This window comes from Dama dama, chromosome 18 (genome assembly GCF_033118175.1).
Source record: "Dama dama isolate Ldn47 chromosome 18, ASM3311817v1, whole genome shotgun sequence".
Lineage (NCBI taxonomy): Eukaryota > Metazoa > Chordata > Mammalia > Artiodactyla > Cervidae > Dama > Dama dama.
Genome location: NC_083698.1, coordinates 45874940 through 45892891, shown reverse-complemented (window position 1 = coordinate 45892891; position 17952 = coordinate 45874940). Strand labels below are relative to the sequence as shown.

General features: G+C 43.8%; 2 protein-coding genes across 3 annotated transcripts in view; one reads left to right on the top strand and one right to left on the bottom strand.

Annotated features, from left to right (window-relative positions):
* COG5 (component of oligomeric golgi complex 5) overlaps positions 1-12278 on the top strand; it is a 272387-nt gene extending 260109 nt beyond the window's left edge. Inside the window, exons 20-22 of the mRNA XM_061165241.1 lie at positions 2584-2710; positions 3208-3287; positions 11518-12278. Coding sequence (XP_061021224.1) covers positions 2584-2710; positions 3208-3287; positions 11518-11632 — 322 coding nt within the window. The 3' untranslated portion in view covers positions 11633-12278. The remainder of the gene's footprint in view (positions 1-2583; positions 2711-3207; positions 3288-11517) is intronic.
* A 227-nt stretch (positions 12279-12505) lies between these two features.
* HBP1 (HMG-box transcription factor 1) overlaps positions 12506-17952 on the bottom strand; it is a 29837-nt gene continuing 24390 nt past the window's right edge. For both annotated transcript variants that reach the window (XM_061165242.1, XM_061165243.1), the window contains exons 9-11: positions 17048-17365; positions 14676-14817; positions 12506-13595 (exon numbers count right to left, since the gene is read on the bottom strand). In XM_061165242.1, the coding sequence (XP_061021225.1) occupies positions 13578-13595; positions 14676-14817; positions 17048-17365 (478 nt within the window). In that variant the 3' untranslated portion in view covers positions 12506-13577. The remainder of the gene's footprint in view (positions 13596-14675; positions 14818-17047; positions 17366-17952) is intronic.

Sequence of the window (17952 nt, the reverse complement as noted above, 5' to 3'; positions counted from 1 at the left end):
CTGGTGATCTGTTTCACCATAGATAATATTCATGCTGTTCTCTCGAAACATCCCACCCTCACCTTCTCCCACAGAGTCCAAAAGTCTGTTCTGTACTTCTGTGTCTCTTTTTCTGTTTTGCATATAGGGTTATCGTTACCGTCTTTCTGAATTCCATATATATGTGTTAGTATGCTGTAATGTTCTTTATCTTTCTGGCTTACTTCACTCTGTATAATGGGCTTCAGTTTCATCCATCTCACTAGAACTGATTCAAATGAATTCTTTTTAACGGCTGAGTAATATGCCATGGTGTATATGTACCACAGCTTCCTTATCCATTCGTCTGCTGATGGGCATCTAGGTTGCTTCCATGTCCTGGCTATTATAAACAGTGCTGCGATGAACATTGGGGTGCACGTGTCTCTTTCAGATCTGGTTTCCTCAGTGTGTATGCCCAGAAGTGGTATTGCTGGGTCATATGGCAGTTCTATTTCCAGTTTTTTAAGAAATCTCCACACTGTTCTCCATAGCGGCTGTACTAGTTTGCATTCCCACCAACAGTGTAAGAGGGTTCCCTTTTCTCCACACCCTCTCCAGCATTTATTGCTTGTAGACTTTTGGATAGCAGCCATCCTGACTGGCGTGTAATGGTACCTCATTGTGGTTTTGATTTGCATTTCTGTGATAATGAGTGATGTTGAGCATCTTTTCATGTGTTTGTTAGCCATCTGTATGTCTTCTTTGGAGAAATGTCTGTTTAGTTCTTTGGCCCATTTTTTGATGGGGTCATTTACTTTTCTGGAATTGAGCTGCAGGAGTTGCTTGTATATTTTTGAGAATAATCCTTTGTCTGTTTCTTCATTTGCTATTATTTTCTCCCAATCTGAGGGCTGTCTTTTCACCTTGCTTATAGTTTCCTTTGTAGTGCAAAAGCTTTTAAGTTTCATTAGGTCCCATTTGTGTATTTTTGCTTTTATTTCCAATATTCTGGGAGGTGGGTCATAGAGGATCCTGCTGTGATTCATGTCGGAGAGTGTTTTGCCTATGTTCTCCTCTAGGAGTTTTATAGTCTCTGGTCTTACATTTAGATATTTAATCCATTTTGAGTTTATTTTTGTGTATGGTGTTAGAAAGTGTTCTAGTTTCATTCCTTCACAAGTGGTTGACCAGTTTTCCCAGCACCACTTGTTAAAGAGGTTGTCTTTTTTCCATTGTATATCCTTGCCTCCTTTGTCGAAGATAAGGTGTCCATAGGTTCGTGGATTTATCTCTGGGCTTTCTATTCTGTTCCATTGATCTATATTTCTGTCTTTGTGCCAGTACCATACTGTCTTGATGACTGTGGCTTTGTAGTAGAGTCTCTCCTGACTCTTGAGTGAGCCGTCAGAGTGGTGAAGAAGCTCGTCCTGCTTTGTGCAGGCTCTCAGCTGTAGACTGGAGTAAATAACATGCGGTGAATTGTGAGGCCAGGATACAGAGCTGGTGTACAGGCTTCAGAATCTCTGCTCAGTCAGATGTTGCCATCTTACCTCTTGAGATTCAGTCTCTACAGCTTGGCCTTTATCCGAGCCCAAAGCCAAGGAGGAGTCAGTGAAAATTTCAAATTATTTTTGCCAGCATTTTGACAAGGTAGTAGATGGTTAGTAGCAGGGTAGATTTGCCTGCAGTTTCCTGTAAAATGCAAGCAGGCATACACTGGAGATATTACAGGTTTGGTTCCAGCCCACTGCCTCACAGCAACTCTCAGAGTAAAGCCAATCACATGAATTATTTGGTTTCCCAGCGCATATTAAAGCTATGTTTAAACTATCCTCTAGTTAATTAAGGATGTAGTAACATTATGCCAAAAAAATAGTACATATCTTAATTTAAAATATTGCTAAAAAAAGATGCTAACCATCATCTGACACCACAGAGCAGGGTTGCACAAACCTTCAGTTTGTGTAAAAAAAAAGCTAACAAAAAAAACCCTCACCAAATCTGTGAAGCACAGTGAAGTGAGACGAGCCTATCTTGGATGGTGACACCTAGACACACGGTGTTTTAGAAGAGAGGGATGTCCAGTGAGGTAATAATTTCATATATATAAGGATATAATTGCTCTATGAAAAGCTGCATAGAAAATGGTTGAATTTATCCACATTAACTTATAGCCCATGGAAGGATTATATACAAAATAAAAGCTGAAAGTTTTGGCCGCCATTAGAGTCTTTTAGTTAGAACCACTTGGAGGCTTTAACTGTGTGCTTTCATTTCAGCCTTTCAGATGAGCTCTAAGAGGGGGTTTTGCTGAATCACCTTGAAGTAAAGTCAGACCCAAAGGCAGTGAGCTGGGGGCCAAGGAAGGAGCTGAAGGGAGGGTCAGCCTACGTGTGTGTGTGTGTGTGTGTGTGTGTGTGTGTGTGTGTGTGTGTGTGTGTGTGTGTGTGTGTTAGGCTAAGAAATGGTTAAGAATTATCCAGTCTAGGAAGACTGCTATTATTCATTCTATTATGTATTATGCTATTACACTAATGCTAATATGCTATTATGATTCTTCTACTGAATCATCTCTTTCCATATTGAACAACATTAAATGACTTCTGCATTTCCTTCATTTAGACCCCTGCTCTTCCAGACAAGTGAACATGTGGCCAGCAGCCCTGCGCTGGGGGACATAATTCCATTCAGCATCATTATTCAGTTTTTGTTCACAAGAGCACCCGCTGAGCTGAAATCCCCTTTCCAGGTAAGGAGGTGAAGTCAGAATCCTCTTACTCGTCTTCCTTCTGAACTCAGTGAATGTGGGGGACTCCCCCCACCCCACCTCTAACTCACTGAAGGTTCTGGCCTTCTCCTGCCGAGAGAAGTCATGAATTTGTGTCTTAGTAGCGAATGATTCAGGAGGGAAGATTCCCACTACCCAGGCCCTACTTTCTCATCAATGTATAGATCACCTGCCGCATCTAGAATTAGCCCTTTAAATAACAGTGACGTGAGTAATTTATGTTCATAAAGCTTTTTTGACAGAGGCCCCATTTCTTTTGCCGACCCACCTTCAATTGACAGACCCGAATGGCTCCCTGGGGTTGGGAAGGTGCACCAGGGGCCGTGCTGCCCGCCTTTGGGGCCGGTGTCTGGGGTCCTCTGACCCCAGGAGTCCCAGAGATGCTCTCCGAATCCGCAAACGCCCACAGGACAGGACGGGGTGTAGCCACTCTCCTCTGACTGTGTTTCCATCCACAGAGGGCGGAGTGGTCCCACGCACGCTTCTCCCAGTGGCTGGATGATCACCCTTCTGAAAAGGACAGGCTCCTCCTCATCAGGTAAGGCCACCTGTGGCAGGCACACCTGGGTGGTGTTCTCGAAGCCCAGGGCCTGGGGCGCTGGGGAGCAGTGGGGCCCAGGTAGGTGTGTGCCCATGGTGCACCCCCGGGCCTCACCTGCCAGAGCGCCGCCAGGGGAGCTGGTGGGCCCATCAGGGTTTGCTTTCTGGGTCCCTTGCATCCGCTAGTGCTGTCCTGTGCCTGACGCAGCCCCAAGAACCTTGCACTTTGAAAACTATCCTCAGCTATGAAACGACTCCAGGCCTTGGCTCTACATTTTCTGTTTCATTTCCACGTGGGGCAGTTACTGAAGTGGTGGAGTACAGATGTGAGTAAATGTGGTGCAGTTGTTAGTAGACACCCAGCAGCCTGGTGCCTCTCAGCTGTATTTATGCACGTGAGCAGGCACATGCAGACACACACACCCCGTGCACCCCCCCACCCCCACACACCCCGCGTGCACACCTGCCATGTTCAGGGAGGGATGTTTTCACTGCCACGTATACACAGATACCGCACACCCCTGCATGTGTGCGCACACACACACACACACACACACACACACACACACACACACACACCATGCACCCCCCACCATGCCCACGGAGGGACGCTTTCACTGTCACATGTGACTTACTGAGCATTTCTGTCTCGAATCAGCGCCGCTCCTTTGACATTTCTCTCACCAAGACCTGCCGAGACCTCTTAGCCACCAAATCCCAATGTTTCTGTTCTCTCAGTATCACTCTGCAGCTTTAGCTGAAAGTGACTACCACTTCCTTCTTAAAACTCATCCCCTGACCAGCTCCACACATTTTTATGAATGCCCACCGTGTGCAAGGCCCTTAGGACACAAAGCAGCCGAGACAGGCCCCGCCTTCTCGGGTCTTCCCTGACCCCTGGGCCATTTGTTCCTGCTTCGACCTCTGTGACTGTTTTTCCCTCAGTCTCGTTTGCTGAGTTGTCTTCTGTCCACTCCTTGAATGCCATCGCCTCCCACAGTGTGTCCCTGGCCCCTTTTCCTTCATGTTCAGTCTGTATTCGGTTCCCCAGTGAGCTCACTCAGACAGTGACTCTAGTGACTCTTCTGTCCTGCGACCCCGGGACTGTGGCTCACCTTGGATACTCAGGGTCTCAGGCCTGCAAACTTGCTGTTACATGTCACCACTCAAAATCCCACAGAAATCTCAACCCCAAAATGTTAAATCTTTTTTCCTCTCAAACCTGCTCATTCTCCTAGACTCACTGTCTTGGTTGGGGTATCACTGTCACCTGTAGTCAGCCAAGTTAGAAAACCTTTAAGCCATCATTCACCTCCTTGGTCACCCTCATTCTCCAGGCCTGTCAGCTGTACCTCTTAAATCACTCTGGGAGCCATCCTCAGCTCTTCAAAGGGCTCCTAACGCTGCTGGCCTGGGGAACAGCACCGAACATGTTCGCTTAGGCCTGAACTCGGGGTGAGTTGGGTTGTCCAAGGGCAGTGTGGGGCTCATGTGTGAAGCGATTCTCAACTGTGTTTGCACCTGAGAGTCATTTACAGAGCTTTGAAAAATCCTGGTGTTGAGACCACACCCTCAACTCCCTCAGAATCTCTGGGGTTGGGCCCTGGCATCAGGGTTTCTTAAAGTGGCTGGGCAGCTCTTTACAGTGTAGCCAGGACTAAAACCAAGTTGCCAGGTGAGAGACCCCACGGAGGAAGGAAGCTGTGGGAGGTCACGGGAGGAAATGTCAGCCCACCAGGTCCTGGGAGGGGAACCGAGCTCAAGCATGGTGACTGGAGCCCAGGGGAGCCCCCCGCCAGCGCCTGTGTGGATAAAGTGGAGGCTGGCCTGCACCTGCTCTTCTTCCTTGCTGGTCTGTTACCCTCTCAGCTAAGAGCATCTGATCCAGAAACCGGGCAGGACGTGCGGTGATCCTGTCAGTGTCAGCGTGGTGTCTGGTTAAACTGGTTTCAGAAAAGGCTTCCGGTGGAATGAGGGACTCTGCTTGGGGCTGCCGTGGAGGTTGTGATGTCTGTGAGTCTCCCCTGAGGCCCACAGACTCGCCCAGCTGCCGCGTACCAGCTGATAGAAGAGGACGCAGGACTCAGTTAGTGGGCAGGGTGCATTTTTGTCTCCTTAAAGAGTTGGATGGAGTTCGTCTGCAACAGTTGTCCTGCTGTGGGCACATCACAGATCTGTTTTCTTTTGCTTCTTTTTAAAAATGTCTCCTAAGTGATATCATCAGCAGTGCTGTTGCTAAGCCTATATTTAGCAACCGAAAATCACGCTCAGAAATACTGTCATGCTTTCTGAAGAAGGCCTGCCCATCACTGCATACATGGCTGCTAGTAGCCCCTTGCACCCTGAGCGGGGCATGAAGCCCTCCTGAGGGGTTTCAGAGCACTGCTTCTCCTCTGGCCCCGGCCAACGGCAGGGAGGGGCGCTTTGTCCTAGAGTACACTCTTTCTTGTCTGTCATTGCAAAACTGGTTTCGTCCCTGCATACTGAAGCAGCACTGGGTGAATTTCTTGCCCCTGTAGATAAACCCAGGGTGAGTACTGTCCTTTAAATGTCAGTAAATTTGTTTTAGCTTTGGGGCAGACCTTGCTGCAGACTCATCTGCTGCTCCCGGCTCGGTGTATTGGGTTCTTGTAAGTAGGGCAGATCGAGAGTACAGCAACTACTGCAGAACTAATGGCAAGTAATGACCTCTCTTCTGCCTTCTTTTCTGCTTCTTTTTGACGCCAGATATTTCTCTAGAGCTTGAATAAATCCTAGTCAACTTAAGAAACCAGTGACTCCTGGGGCCATGTGGGGAAAGTGGGGAAGATGGCACCTCCCCAGCTCCCAGCAGGCAGGCACGCGTGCCCTTGGGGGGAGGGCGGCAGCGGGAGAGCCTGCAAGTGTTGCCTGTATTCTCCGCAAAGATGAAGGCTGAGGTTTTAATGCAGATTCCTCAAGCTCTGCAGAAGAGGTAGGATTGGCTGCAAACCCACCAATTCTTGATACTGGCAGTGGGGCAGCACCTCTTCTGACTGTGGCCTCCTCGCTTTTGCTCCTCTTGAGTTTCAGTAGGGGAGCACCGTTACGGTGTCACAACTGTTTACAGACTTTATTTGCTGATTGGTACTTTGCATCTGTACAATCGTCAGACAGTTCTTTGTGCCAAGTGCATCCTTGGACCACTACCACCCCCACCCCGGCACCCTCCCACAGGCGTGCAGGACCCACAGACTGGGACCCATTCCCTCAGATCCTCCACTTCTGTAGGACCACAGGACCCCTATGGATGGAGGGTGAAGTTTGGTCTCATAGGAGCTGATGTTCTAGTGGCACGAGATCCCTAACCATTCTGGGAACTGGGTGCCTAAGATGAGATCCTGGGGTGGATGGAGCCAAGGGAGAGCCTGTGAAGGCACTGGTAGTTTTTTAAGTCATGTGTGTGTTTTAGTATTAAGCACACTGATATTTCATGGCTGACAAAAATCAGTTTTGTTTTCTATAAAAACCTCCATTTATACCACAATGCAGTGTTGTCAACACAACCCCTTCCTCTACTAAATGTTTGCAGAATTCCTATGCTACTTTTTTTTCAATAAGGATAGCTTTAATAATCTTCCTATTTTGGATACAAACCAGAGTTGAGAGTCTTACATAATGTTTGGCCCAATTTCCAAGAAAGCTGATGTTTTTTGCTCAGGCAAATGAAGTAATATAATAATTGCTTGAAAATCTTGCTCTGATTTTACGTGGGAGGGCAGCTTTAGTCCTTTTTCTCTCCATGTTTCTCATAGTTTTTGATGAACAAAACCAAAAGCACTAACCACACTGATTTCTGTTCTTCCACGTACTGTGTGGGTTTTATGTAATGTCTTACTGCTCTGAAAGCAGATGAAACTGCTACATGGATTTTTGTCCAAATATTAGATAAAATGACTCTAACCCTCTAACCCATTCACTGCAGAATGATGACAGTTTCTGTGAATTTCAGTGCTGTGATCTCTTAGACTGATACAGCCACACCATTGTCTCAAAGACAGTGGGCCCTTGGGGGTTTCTCTGCTGTGTGCCAGTCTGCAGGGCCTGCATGGTGGGAGTGGGCCAAGTGCCTGGGATGCCATGGCAACTTGAATAGTATCACTAAAAGAAGCACGTTTTCCTCACAGAGAAACAGCTTCCTTTAAGCCTCAGCTCTGACATGAATAAGGCATTTCACAGAACATTGTTCTCTAAGGGCATTCAGTAGATTCCATTCTGCGTGCATGTACTTTTGAGGATCCCCTACACTCCTGCTTCTCTTATATTTACTTTCTTCAGTGCTTTTGCCCTTTTCATCATAGTCCTAGCTTCCTGTATCTAATTCATTTTTAAAATTCATTCACTGTGCATTTGTCAAGCACTAGTCCTGGGGCTACATTCATGCATGAAACAGTTGTTACATCGTAAGAGCGAAACTCCCCAGCACAGAGATCCTTACACTGCAGTGTGATCGTGTGGGCAGAAGGGTAAAGACCTGCTCTTGGCATAGAGAATCTGAGGCCATCAGAAGTCCAGTGGGGGGACCTCCCTGGTGGTCCAGTGGCTAAGACTCTGAGCTCCCAATGCAGAAGTGCAGTGGGGAAAACCGTGTTGGAGGGCTGCATGGGTTCAGAGGTGTACCTAGAAGAGAGCCAGGTGCCTCACAGGACAAGCCTTTACTTCTAACTAAATCTTGTGGGTATTCTTCCCACTTTGCCGATGGACAGGCTCAAGACACAGTCTAGATCACACAGCTTGGTCGGGGGACAGAGCCTAATGTACCAGCTGTGCTTTTTTTAAAAAAATTATTTATGGCAGGGGCTGGGTCTTTATTGTTGTGCCTGGGCTTTCTGTAGTTGTGGCGAGCAGGGACTGCCCTCTAGCTGTGGTGCCTGGGCTTCTCAATGGGCTTCTCGTCGTGGCCCACGGACTCTAGTGCAAACTCAGTGCAAACACAGGCGGTGTTGCCCTGCGGCACGTGGGATCCTCCGGACCAGGGATGGAACCCGCATCTGCGTTGGCAGATAGATCCGTAACCACTGGGCTACCAGGGAAGTCCCCAGCTGTGCCTGCCAGGCTTCCACTCCCGCCCACCCCCACGCCCTGCGCTGTTGGTTTCTGGGTTGCTTACTTTATTGTGAGTAGTGAAGTATGAAGCCGGCTTTCAGAGAGCCACCCCCAAATGCTGGGGTCCTGCTAAGCTGTGCTATTGGAGCAGAAGTCCTAGACTTTTTCACTTCTTGTGACTCCAGGGTGGTTTTGTTTTGCGCTGCCTGGAGTTAGGAAAGGCTTTATCAAAAACAAGGCACTTGAGCTGGTCCTAAGTAAAAGCTCTACAAGGAAGAAGTGGAGTGGGATGGGGGGGTTGGGGGGGTGGCGTGTGTTGGCATTCCAAAGATAAGGACAGCCGGTCCCGAGGAAAGCTGTCCCTAACTTGAATACTGACTCTCACTAACAATGAGGTAGTGTGGACGAAGGGAAACAGGCCTCTTTTTGGAGCTTGACTTTATTTTAGAGTATTTGCACAGGCTCCCAGTCTCTCAGTGGGTGGCCATGGGGGTTGGGCTCTGCCTGTGTCGGGACCACAGACCACAGAACTTAATGATTTGAGGGTCTTTTTAGGTACAGCAGAGTCTGGGACCCAGCAGTGACACAGTTGGGGAAGGCCGACGACAAAGCTGGTGTGCAGTGGGGTTGTGAACGTAGACACTGTCCCGGGAGCAGGAGGGCGCGGCAGGTGGTGGACCACAGGCGGCCGCCCTGGCTGTAGTGTGGCAGGTCCTCTAGCACAGGGCTGATGGCACTGGGGTGACCACCACCCACAAGACTACGCCAGAATTAGGGCACAAAACGGCAGGATTGACTGAAGCTGAGGTGAGAGGAGGGACCAGATGTGGTAGTATGTTGTTCAGTTGCTAGGTCATGTCCGACTCTGTTTCCCCACCAACTGCAGCACACCAGGCTCCTCTGCCCTTCACCATCTCCCTCAGTTTGCTCAAACGCCCGTCCGCTGAGTCAGTGATGCCATACAATCATCTCATCCTGTCACCCCTTTTCTTCCTGCCCTCAGTCTTTCCCAGCATCAGGGTCTTTTCCAATGAGTGGGCTCTTCTCATCAGGTGGTCCAAGTATTGAAGCTTCAGCTTCAGCATCAGTCCTTCCAATGAATACTGAGGATTGATTTCTTTTAGGATTGACTGGTTTGATCTCCAGCACAATTTGAAAGCGTCAATTCTTGGGTGCTCCGGTGCTCAACCTTCTTTATGGTCCATAAAGTTGCGTCTATACATGACTACTGGAAAAGCCATAGCTTTGACTATACAGACCTTTTTTGGGCAAGTGATGGCTGTGCTTTTTAATACATCTAGGTTTGTCATAGATTTCCTTCCAAGGAGCAAGCGTTGGCTGCTAGTCACCACTCGCAGATTTTGGAGACCAAGAAAATAAAATCTGCCAGTTTCCACTTTTCCCCATCTATTTGCCATGAAGTGATGGGACTGGATGCCATTTTAGTTTGTTGAATATTGAATTTTAATCCACCTTTTTCACTCTCCTCTTTTATCAAGCAGCTCATTAGTTTCTCTTTGCTTTCTGCCATTCGAGTGGTATCATCTGCATGTCTGAGCTTGTTGATATTTCTCGCAGCAATCTTGCTTTCAGCTTGTGATTCATGTAGCCTAGTGTTTTGCATAATATACTCTGGCTGTAAGTTAAATAAGCAGGGTGACGAGATACAGCTTTTGACACACTCCTTTCCCAATTTTGAACCAGTCCTTTGTTCCATGTCCAGTTCTGTTGCTTCTTGACCTGCATACAGGTTTCTCAGGAGACAGGTAAGGTGGTAATATGTAAATTAATAGGACTTGAAAACTGGTTATTTGTAGGACTGAAACAGTTTTAGATATAGACTATGGGGAGATGATGGTCACTTTACTGAAATAGTAAGGGGGTAAATACTACTCTTTGTGTAGGTTTTTTACCAGAGGTTTGTGTTTTTTCCTTTTTTATGGCATTTTGTTTTTTAGAGCAGGTTCAGGTTCCCAGCCAATTTGAGAAGGTAGAGATTTTTTCCATATGCCCCCTACCCCTACATGCACGGCCTCCTCCATTATCAGTACCTCTCCAGTGGCCTTCATGTTACGGCTGATGAACCCATGCTGACACTGTCATCTGGGGTCCACAGCTGACACTGGGGTCCCCTCTTGGTGGTGTGCATCTTGTGGGTTTGGATGGCCCGAGGTTTCTGACAGGTGAGTCTGAGAATCCTGGCAGGAATCAGATAAAGATGTCCAGAATGCAGAGATGAGGAGGTTGGTCAGGACAGGAAATTAAGAGATCCTCCAATCTCTTAATTCAGTTCCATATAAAACCATGACAGTGGGTAGCGAGGTTGAGGGGTGCCATGGCCTGAGCACTGAACTGGCCACACTCCCATCAAATATAGTCCCTGTGGTTGAATGAAAATAATGACCAAGCCTGACAGAGGACTATTTTTTTTCAGTGTTTGGGAGCAAATAAAACAGGTCAGAATTACGTATTAGATGAGACAGTAATGTGAGCTATGATAGCTATGGAAATGCTCTGGAGTGTGTGATTTCATGATTATAACAAAAATTTGATTGTTTTACTTTGAACTTAAATAGACCAATAATGAAAAGTATGCATAAATGAACAAGCATAGGGCTGGACTTGATCTGTGCTATAGTTTGCTGACCCCCTGATCTAATTGAGAACATTATCATACCTGTTGCTAAATTCAGGCTGTCTTATCACAATCTGCCAACAACTGGAGCCTGCAAACAGTTTACCCTACTTGTGGGTTCACATTCTTTAAGTAACGGAATATAAAGCCCCCGCAGCATTAGTGTGCAGTGGGAGCCGCTTCCCCCGCGTGTCCCCCCCCCCCCCCCCCCCCCCCCCCCGCCGCCCCAGTGCAGTCCACTCCGCGGTGCAGGGCGCCCCCGTGAGCTCTGTGCAGACACAGAAGTCTCTGCAGTAGGAACCTTAGCTGCCAGAGCCTCCGATTGTGTGATTAGACCACTAAGTGCAATGCAGGTTGAAAATTGTGCACAACTCTGCACCTTAACCACAGGAACCCTACTGACAAACGTTTTGAGGGTCATTGGTTGACTGAACAAAGCAGAAATTAGCTTCTTTTAAACGTTGGCATCCTCCAAGCTGTTTTGTTTCATTTGTATAGCCTTCTGACATTGTTTTCCTTTGGTTTTCAGGGGTGCCCTGGAAGCTTATGTTCAATCAGTAAGAAGCAGAGAAGGCAAAGAATTTGCACCGGTTTATCCAATAATGGTTCAGCTGCTTCAGAAAGCTATGTCTGCTCTTCAGTAAGAATGTGAAGTATTTCTTAATCTCCATTTTGTGCTAACCCATCCAGGGGTGGCAAATACATACTCTAAAAGACAGCTACCATCTACTGTTTCATGAATGTAATTGACTTTTCTCTATTTCCTTATTGACCTCTTTACCTCTTAAGCCCTTCTACCTTAAGTAGCATAAAATGTCAAAATTGATTCGTGATCACCACCTTTAAACTCTGCATAGCTTATTTTTTCAAAAAGATACCAAACTCTTCTCTCCCATCAGGTTTTTCTATGAGCCTGTCTAAAACTTCTTTCCCATCACAGAGCCCCCACAGCTTAAGGGATAGGGTCAAGTTATATAGGAAATACGCTGCTTCTCCCCAACTGGCATTCTTTCTTGCTGAATAAGTAGTTAACCCAGTAGTTTCCATTATTTGGCTGCACATTAGAATCACTGGTAGCTTTAAATAATCCTAATGCCCAATTTGTACTCCATATTAACATGTATGGGGGTAGGAACCATGCATTACTTTAACATCCTGAAATGTTTCCAGTGTGCAACAGTTTGGGAACCGCTGGCATATCCCGAAGCTGACACGTAAGGCTCAATGTTGTTTAATCGCGTCTTATTGTATCTTTAATAATAATAAAGTGACACACCTGCTCTAAGAGCAGACTTTGGGGGCTGTTCTTTATAACAGAGATGCCAAGTTAAAAATTAACTTTTACTCTGAAAGGAGTCTTATAAACAGTAATCTGGGTCCTTCTTTCTATTGCCCTTGCCTTGTCATTAACATTTTAAAGTTTAAAATCCCACAAGCCACTTGTAAAATATTTTCCATTTCCTCAATCTATTATTCTGATGACTCATTCATAAAGTTCAGTCAGGATAAACCAGAAGTCAGGGATAAACAATTTTTTTTCATTTTATTTGAAATAATATACAAGAATATAGTGTGCAAAATTTAGGGGCAACATCATGAAGAAGTGTAATGAACTGAAATCAATTTTATAGCTGTGATTCCTAACCAGAAACACCACTTGGTAAGTAACATGAAAAGCCATGATTGTAGCTCAGAGCAAAAGCAGCTCTATTGCCAATGTGTTTGCTCTCATTGTAGACAGTTGGAGGAAAGTAAAGTGCAAGTGTTGCACTGCTTAAGTGCAAAGTCCGCCCCCACCATAGATACGATGACAAATAACGATATTAAGATACGTGGCTGAGGAGATATAGGACACAAAATTAAAAATACAATGGTGTCAACTGTTAATAGCACCATTACAGTGACTATATCCCAATGCTATTAACTAACTTTACCTTGGCCTGGGCTAGGTCTCCACTGAAGTAAAGGGTGGGTGTGTCCAACTCGGCATGCTCCAGGAGCCGCGGCAGGTGGCTCTTAGGCTGGCACTGACACCATCTGCCGGCCCTGTGTCCTGGCAACCTCTTGGCACTGGCCAGACTAGGAGCCCCCATGTTTGGCACAGATGCGGAGCCATGTGGCGGTTGCTCAAGGAAGGCCAACTCCCGGCTTCTGCTTCAACCCATTATGTGTACAATACAGATTAATAAGCAGTAAGGAGCCAATGTATAAACAGCAGTTACATATTTTTAAATTCCCCTTTTGTACAATTTAAAATAAAACATGTATACACTTCTCCTCTCTTTTCTACTGTACTTTAGCACCACAGGATATCAATTTTCAAGCCTATATTACCTGATAGACATATATGAAGTTTGGAAGAAAAATAAGGCAATTTGGTTTACAATGTTGATAGTTTTAGCTTACTTAATGCTCTAATGGAGAAAGCAAATCCTCACTCATATTATTAAATCATTTCAAGACTCAATGCTATCGGTATCTTATGGTCACACGGATTCAGGACAAATGGTGAGATCTTCATCTTCTTAAATCTTTCCATCAACAGTCAATGTTTAAGCAAATACAGACTTAAGAACATAAGCATCCTGTTTAATGTTGTTGTGAGCCCTGTGGAGATAAAATTAAAACTCAGTGAATGTTTACAAATCAATACATAATTAATTTTACAAATGAAAGCTAAGATGGATAACATATTAATAACCATACTATTAAAAAAGATTGCTTTCTCAAAAGTGGTAGATTTTTTAAAGTTTGCTAATACCCAGTGGTCCAAGCAACCAGAAAATTTATGAAAATGAGATGCAAGAGATGGACTAGGATGAGCAGAAATGAAAAGGGATCCAGGCAAGTTCTACCACATGGAATCCTAAGGTAATAACTTAAAAAACCCAGTCCAGTCATGTTCTTATATTGGAATCTGACTACTTTTTAAAAAGAATTCTTAAGTGGATGTGAACTACGTGTTACTATAACAGAAATAGACAAATACACGGGATGAATTAGAACATCCTTGGCCAGCACTCCTGCTGCAAAATACTGTTGTCCCTTTGTTTTTAAGTGAAATTTCAAATTAAGCTCATTCTATCATGTGAAGTTTTCTTGTAATTAATCAAAAACACAACTTAAGAAATGCCAGTCTAGTAATGGAGAAGTTCTAAGAATCAAGTCTGTCCAATAAAGCATTATTATGGTGCAAACTTGTTTACCAGCCTTCCCAATTTTCGGTTTCTTCTCCATCCTGAGATTTTTTAACCTAGAAATTCTGGGCAAATGTCAGAAGTCCCTATGAAAGTTGGTTAACTTATCTCTACCTCCACCGTCCTTACCCATCACCAACTAAGAAAAGCTGTTGAGACATACCACCCCAAATTAGAAAATTTTTCTGCCGTGATATTAATGAATTAATAATCCTTATCTTTCAACCCAACTAGAAATACATTCCAAATCTTTCCACTTCGGCATCTCCAGCAAACATTTCTACTTTCCATGCTAAAACTGAATGGCACTAATGATGAAAGGCAGCCTGCCTTACATGGTGATGGGCAAACATTATTAGGCTCTGAAAGATATAAAGGCTGAGAAACAGCTTTAACACCCTTTTAAAGGTTCTAACAAATGCTCCAATATGATAGTACAGTTTTATAGGTAAGTCAGGATCACTTTAAGGAACTACTTGTTGAAACATACTGAATTGGTTCTTTTCCTTTTCCAACAGTCAGGGTTTAAACGTTTTTGTTCTTCAGCCAAAGCCTTTGCTTCTAATGTATACATCCTCCTCTCTTCATTCTTCATTTTCTTCCACCTGTCACCAAGGATCACACTTATGGCTCTATAAAATAAACATTTACACATGTTGAAGGCAAGAATTTTTCAGAAAACTCATGTCAAGTGCTCCTACTTCAAGAAGAAATACAAAGTTGAAAAACAAAAATCTTGTCCAACACAGAGAATAGGAAAGGTCAAGACTATAGTAGTCATTTCCAGTAAAATCCTAAGTAATATGGTCCATTCATCATAATCTTGGCAGTTAAAGCCTCCTGGAGTAGGAACAATATTTCCAATTGTCAGAGAACATCTAAAATGGCTAAAAATTGGGTATTTTATACAGCTTGATTTGAAGGAAGAAAAAAAGTATTTCAAAGAAACAGTTTAAATCATCATTGGGTACATCAGTTTTTCAAAAATGTTTGAGGTATTAAGGCAGTGTTCAGTATCAGCAGCATAAAGTAGTCACCTTCTATTAAAAGCTCTTCTTTTCTTTGTGCCCTAACCCCTCAAGTAGTCTTTTTCCTTTCCTGCAACCATAGTGAAAATAGAATGGCATTAACTATGCACTTACTGCTTATCTCCTAAAGATACCACCAAATAAACCTTAGGCATCATTTGTACTTTTAAATGGATAAATTCAAGGAGGAAAAAATCAAACTGGTAAGACATCAGGATTGAAATCTGAAGCTGTTTCCTATTTACTCATCGAAGGGCTTCCCTGGTGGCTCAGATGGTAAAGGATCTGCCTGCAGTGCAGGAGACCCGGGTCCAGTCTCTGGGTGGGGAAGAGCTCCTGGAGAAGGGAACGGCAACCCACGCCAGGATTCCTGCCCGGAGAATCTCATGGACAGAGAAGCCTTGTAAATGGGGTCGCGAAGAGTGGGGCACAACTGAGCGACGAACACTTTCACTTACTAATCTGCTCCCAAACCTACTATAATAGTCTCATCCAGGACAAGCAGACGTTAACTATTTTCCTTCTGTGAAGAGCTTAACCCTTAGTTAACTCTCAATTTCATGACATTCACATGAAAAAGAAGTCTGCAATGACTGTGTGTAGTGCATACAAAAGATTTCACAATGGCTGATATGGAGGCTAGAAAACTGGCCTCTAAGCTTTAGAAAAACAGTCACCACAGATGCTCTACTCCTTGACATTTAAAATGTTATAAATGTATGGATTTTTTAATAAGTTGATGGAATTAAACACTGTATCTTTGATTAAAATAAAAACCAATTTTTAGTCTCTGGGTTAAAGGTACCATATAATGGTTGATACATGTACTACTTGATTACAAAGTATTCACATATGTATCAATTCCCAAGTCACAGATATATTTGGTAGAAGAAGCTTCTCTTTTTAATAAAAATAAAAGTATTTGGGATGGGCAAAATGGGTGAAGCTGCTCAACAGGTACAAACTTCCAGATATAAAATAAGTGACGGGCTATAATGTACAGAAGGGTGAGCACAGTGAGTAATAAATACTGTGGTGTATTTGAAAACTGCTAAGAAAGCTGATCTTAAAAGTTCTCATCACAAGAAAAAAAATTCCTAATCATGGTGATGTATATTAGACATTGTTGCTATCATTTTATTATATGCAAATAGCAAAGCATTATGCTATACACCTGAAACTTAGTATGTAATATGTCAGTAGCATCTCAAATACATGTATATAAAAAGAGATGAGTCATTCAAACCTGATTCAAAGCTGAATTATCCTATGTGCATAATCATTTGACTTTTGTCATATTAATATGGGTAAGGGAACTAGGAAGAATGGGAAACATAATTTGTGGAGACCTTGGTTTGAGGAAGTGACTAGTAGAGGATTCCAAGATGAGGTAAGGGTACAAGGGAACAGGAGGAAGGACCAGCATTAACTTCTATTCCTGAGCTCTACTGAGGATCCCTCTGCGTTTAGTCTTTTGGCAAATCTGGCAGTCATTAGAAACTGCCGACGCCTGCACACTCCATGGTATGACACAGTTGTAAAGTACCTCCTTGAGGTCTGACAAAAGGTGTTAGTCTTTCCTATAAAAGTGGAACAGCTGTTAAAACTAAGTCCTCTAACTTGCGGCAAGTGACATTTAATATTATTTTAGAAGGCAGACCGTTACCTCTTAGGTAACCTAATTATGTCTTAACTTTTACTTTAAAGCCAACCTGTACAACAGAATTCAATAATGAAAGCTACTGAAGAATAAGTTGATTTAATTATTCCAGTTCCTGTGAACTCCATAGAAGTAGTATTCAATTATCACAGTCAGAATCATCACTATTTTTACCTGTTATCTTTCCCTGGATACATCTGAGTATATTCAACTCTGTATTTTTTGGCAAAAAGCATGAAGGCATTCATTGGTCTTTTGCACTTGTTAGGAGAAGTGGCACTCACAGTCCCTGAGCCGTGGGTTTTGACAGCTTTAGCATACAAAGAACTGGAAGAGAGCTGTGATGATCCCGGTGAGCCACAGTTTTTACTGAATCCAGATCTTTCAAAGTCTTGACCTCCAGGTCCTCCACAAGACAAAGACGCACGACGCTGACGAGCCATACTACTTAGCACGTAAACGGCAGAAGAATCCATAGGCGTGAAATCATAGCTATAAATAAATAAGTTTAATTCAGTACAATTATCTGATTTGTAAAAACAGGATTAAAAAAAAAGTATCCTTAAGATCTGATTGGAAACTTAAAGTGTATTTTACCTTAAATACTACCAACACTACTTTAACAACTTCACCTTTGACAGTTGCTTATAAGATGAAAGTTTATCTGTGCATTTACTAAAATTGGTTCTTTTAATCTTGAGAATACAAAAAGTTTTTTTTTTTTTTAAAAGTACTTCACCCCTCCCTACCCCAAAGGAATTTATTATAATCCACATACTTTATTCATAGCAAACACCTCCTTCAGATCCCATACAACTCACTTATTCCTACTTTTTGGACAAATTTGATAATCTATTTTGTTGACCTACAGAAGCCTGAAACTAAAAAAATTTAAACAGTAGCAGGCATATATACCAGACCTAAGGACTAATTGCTACAGAAGATAAGATGTTGGCTAAGGACAGGGAGAACTGGTTAAATGTAGCTAAAGGAACTTAAAATGCACAGTAGCCCAATCACTTGTTTAGGTACAAGCAGTCATACATGCATAAATCTCCCCTAAAGGCGATCCACATAAC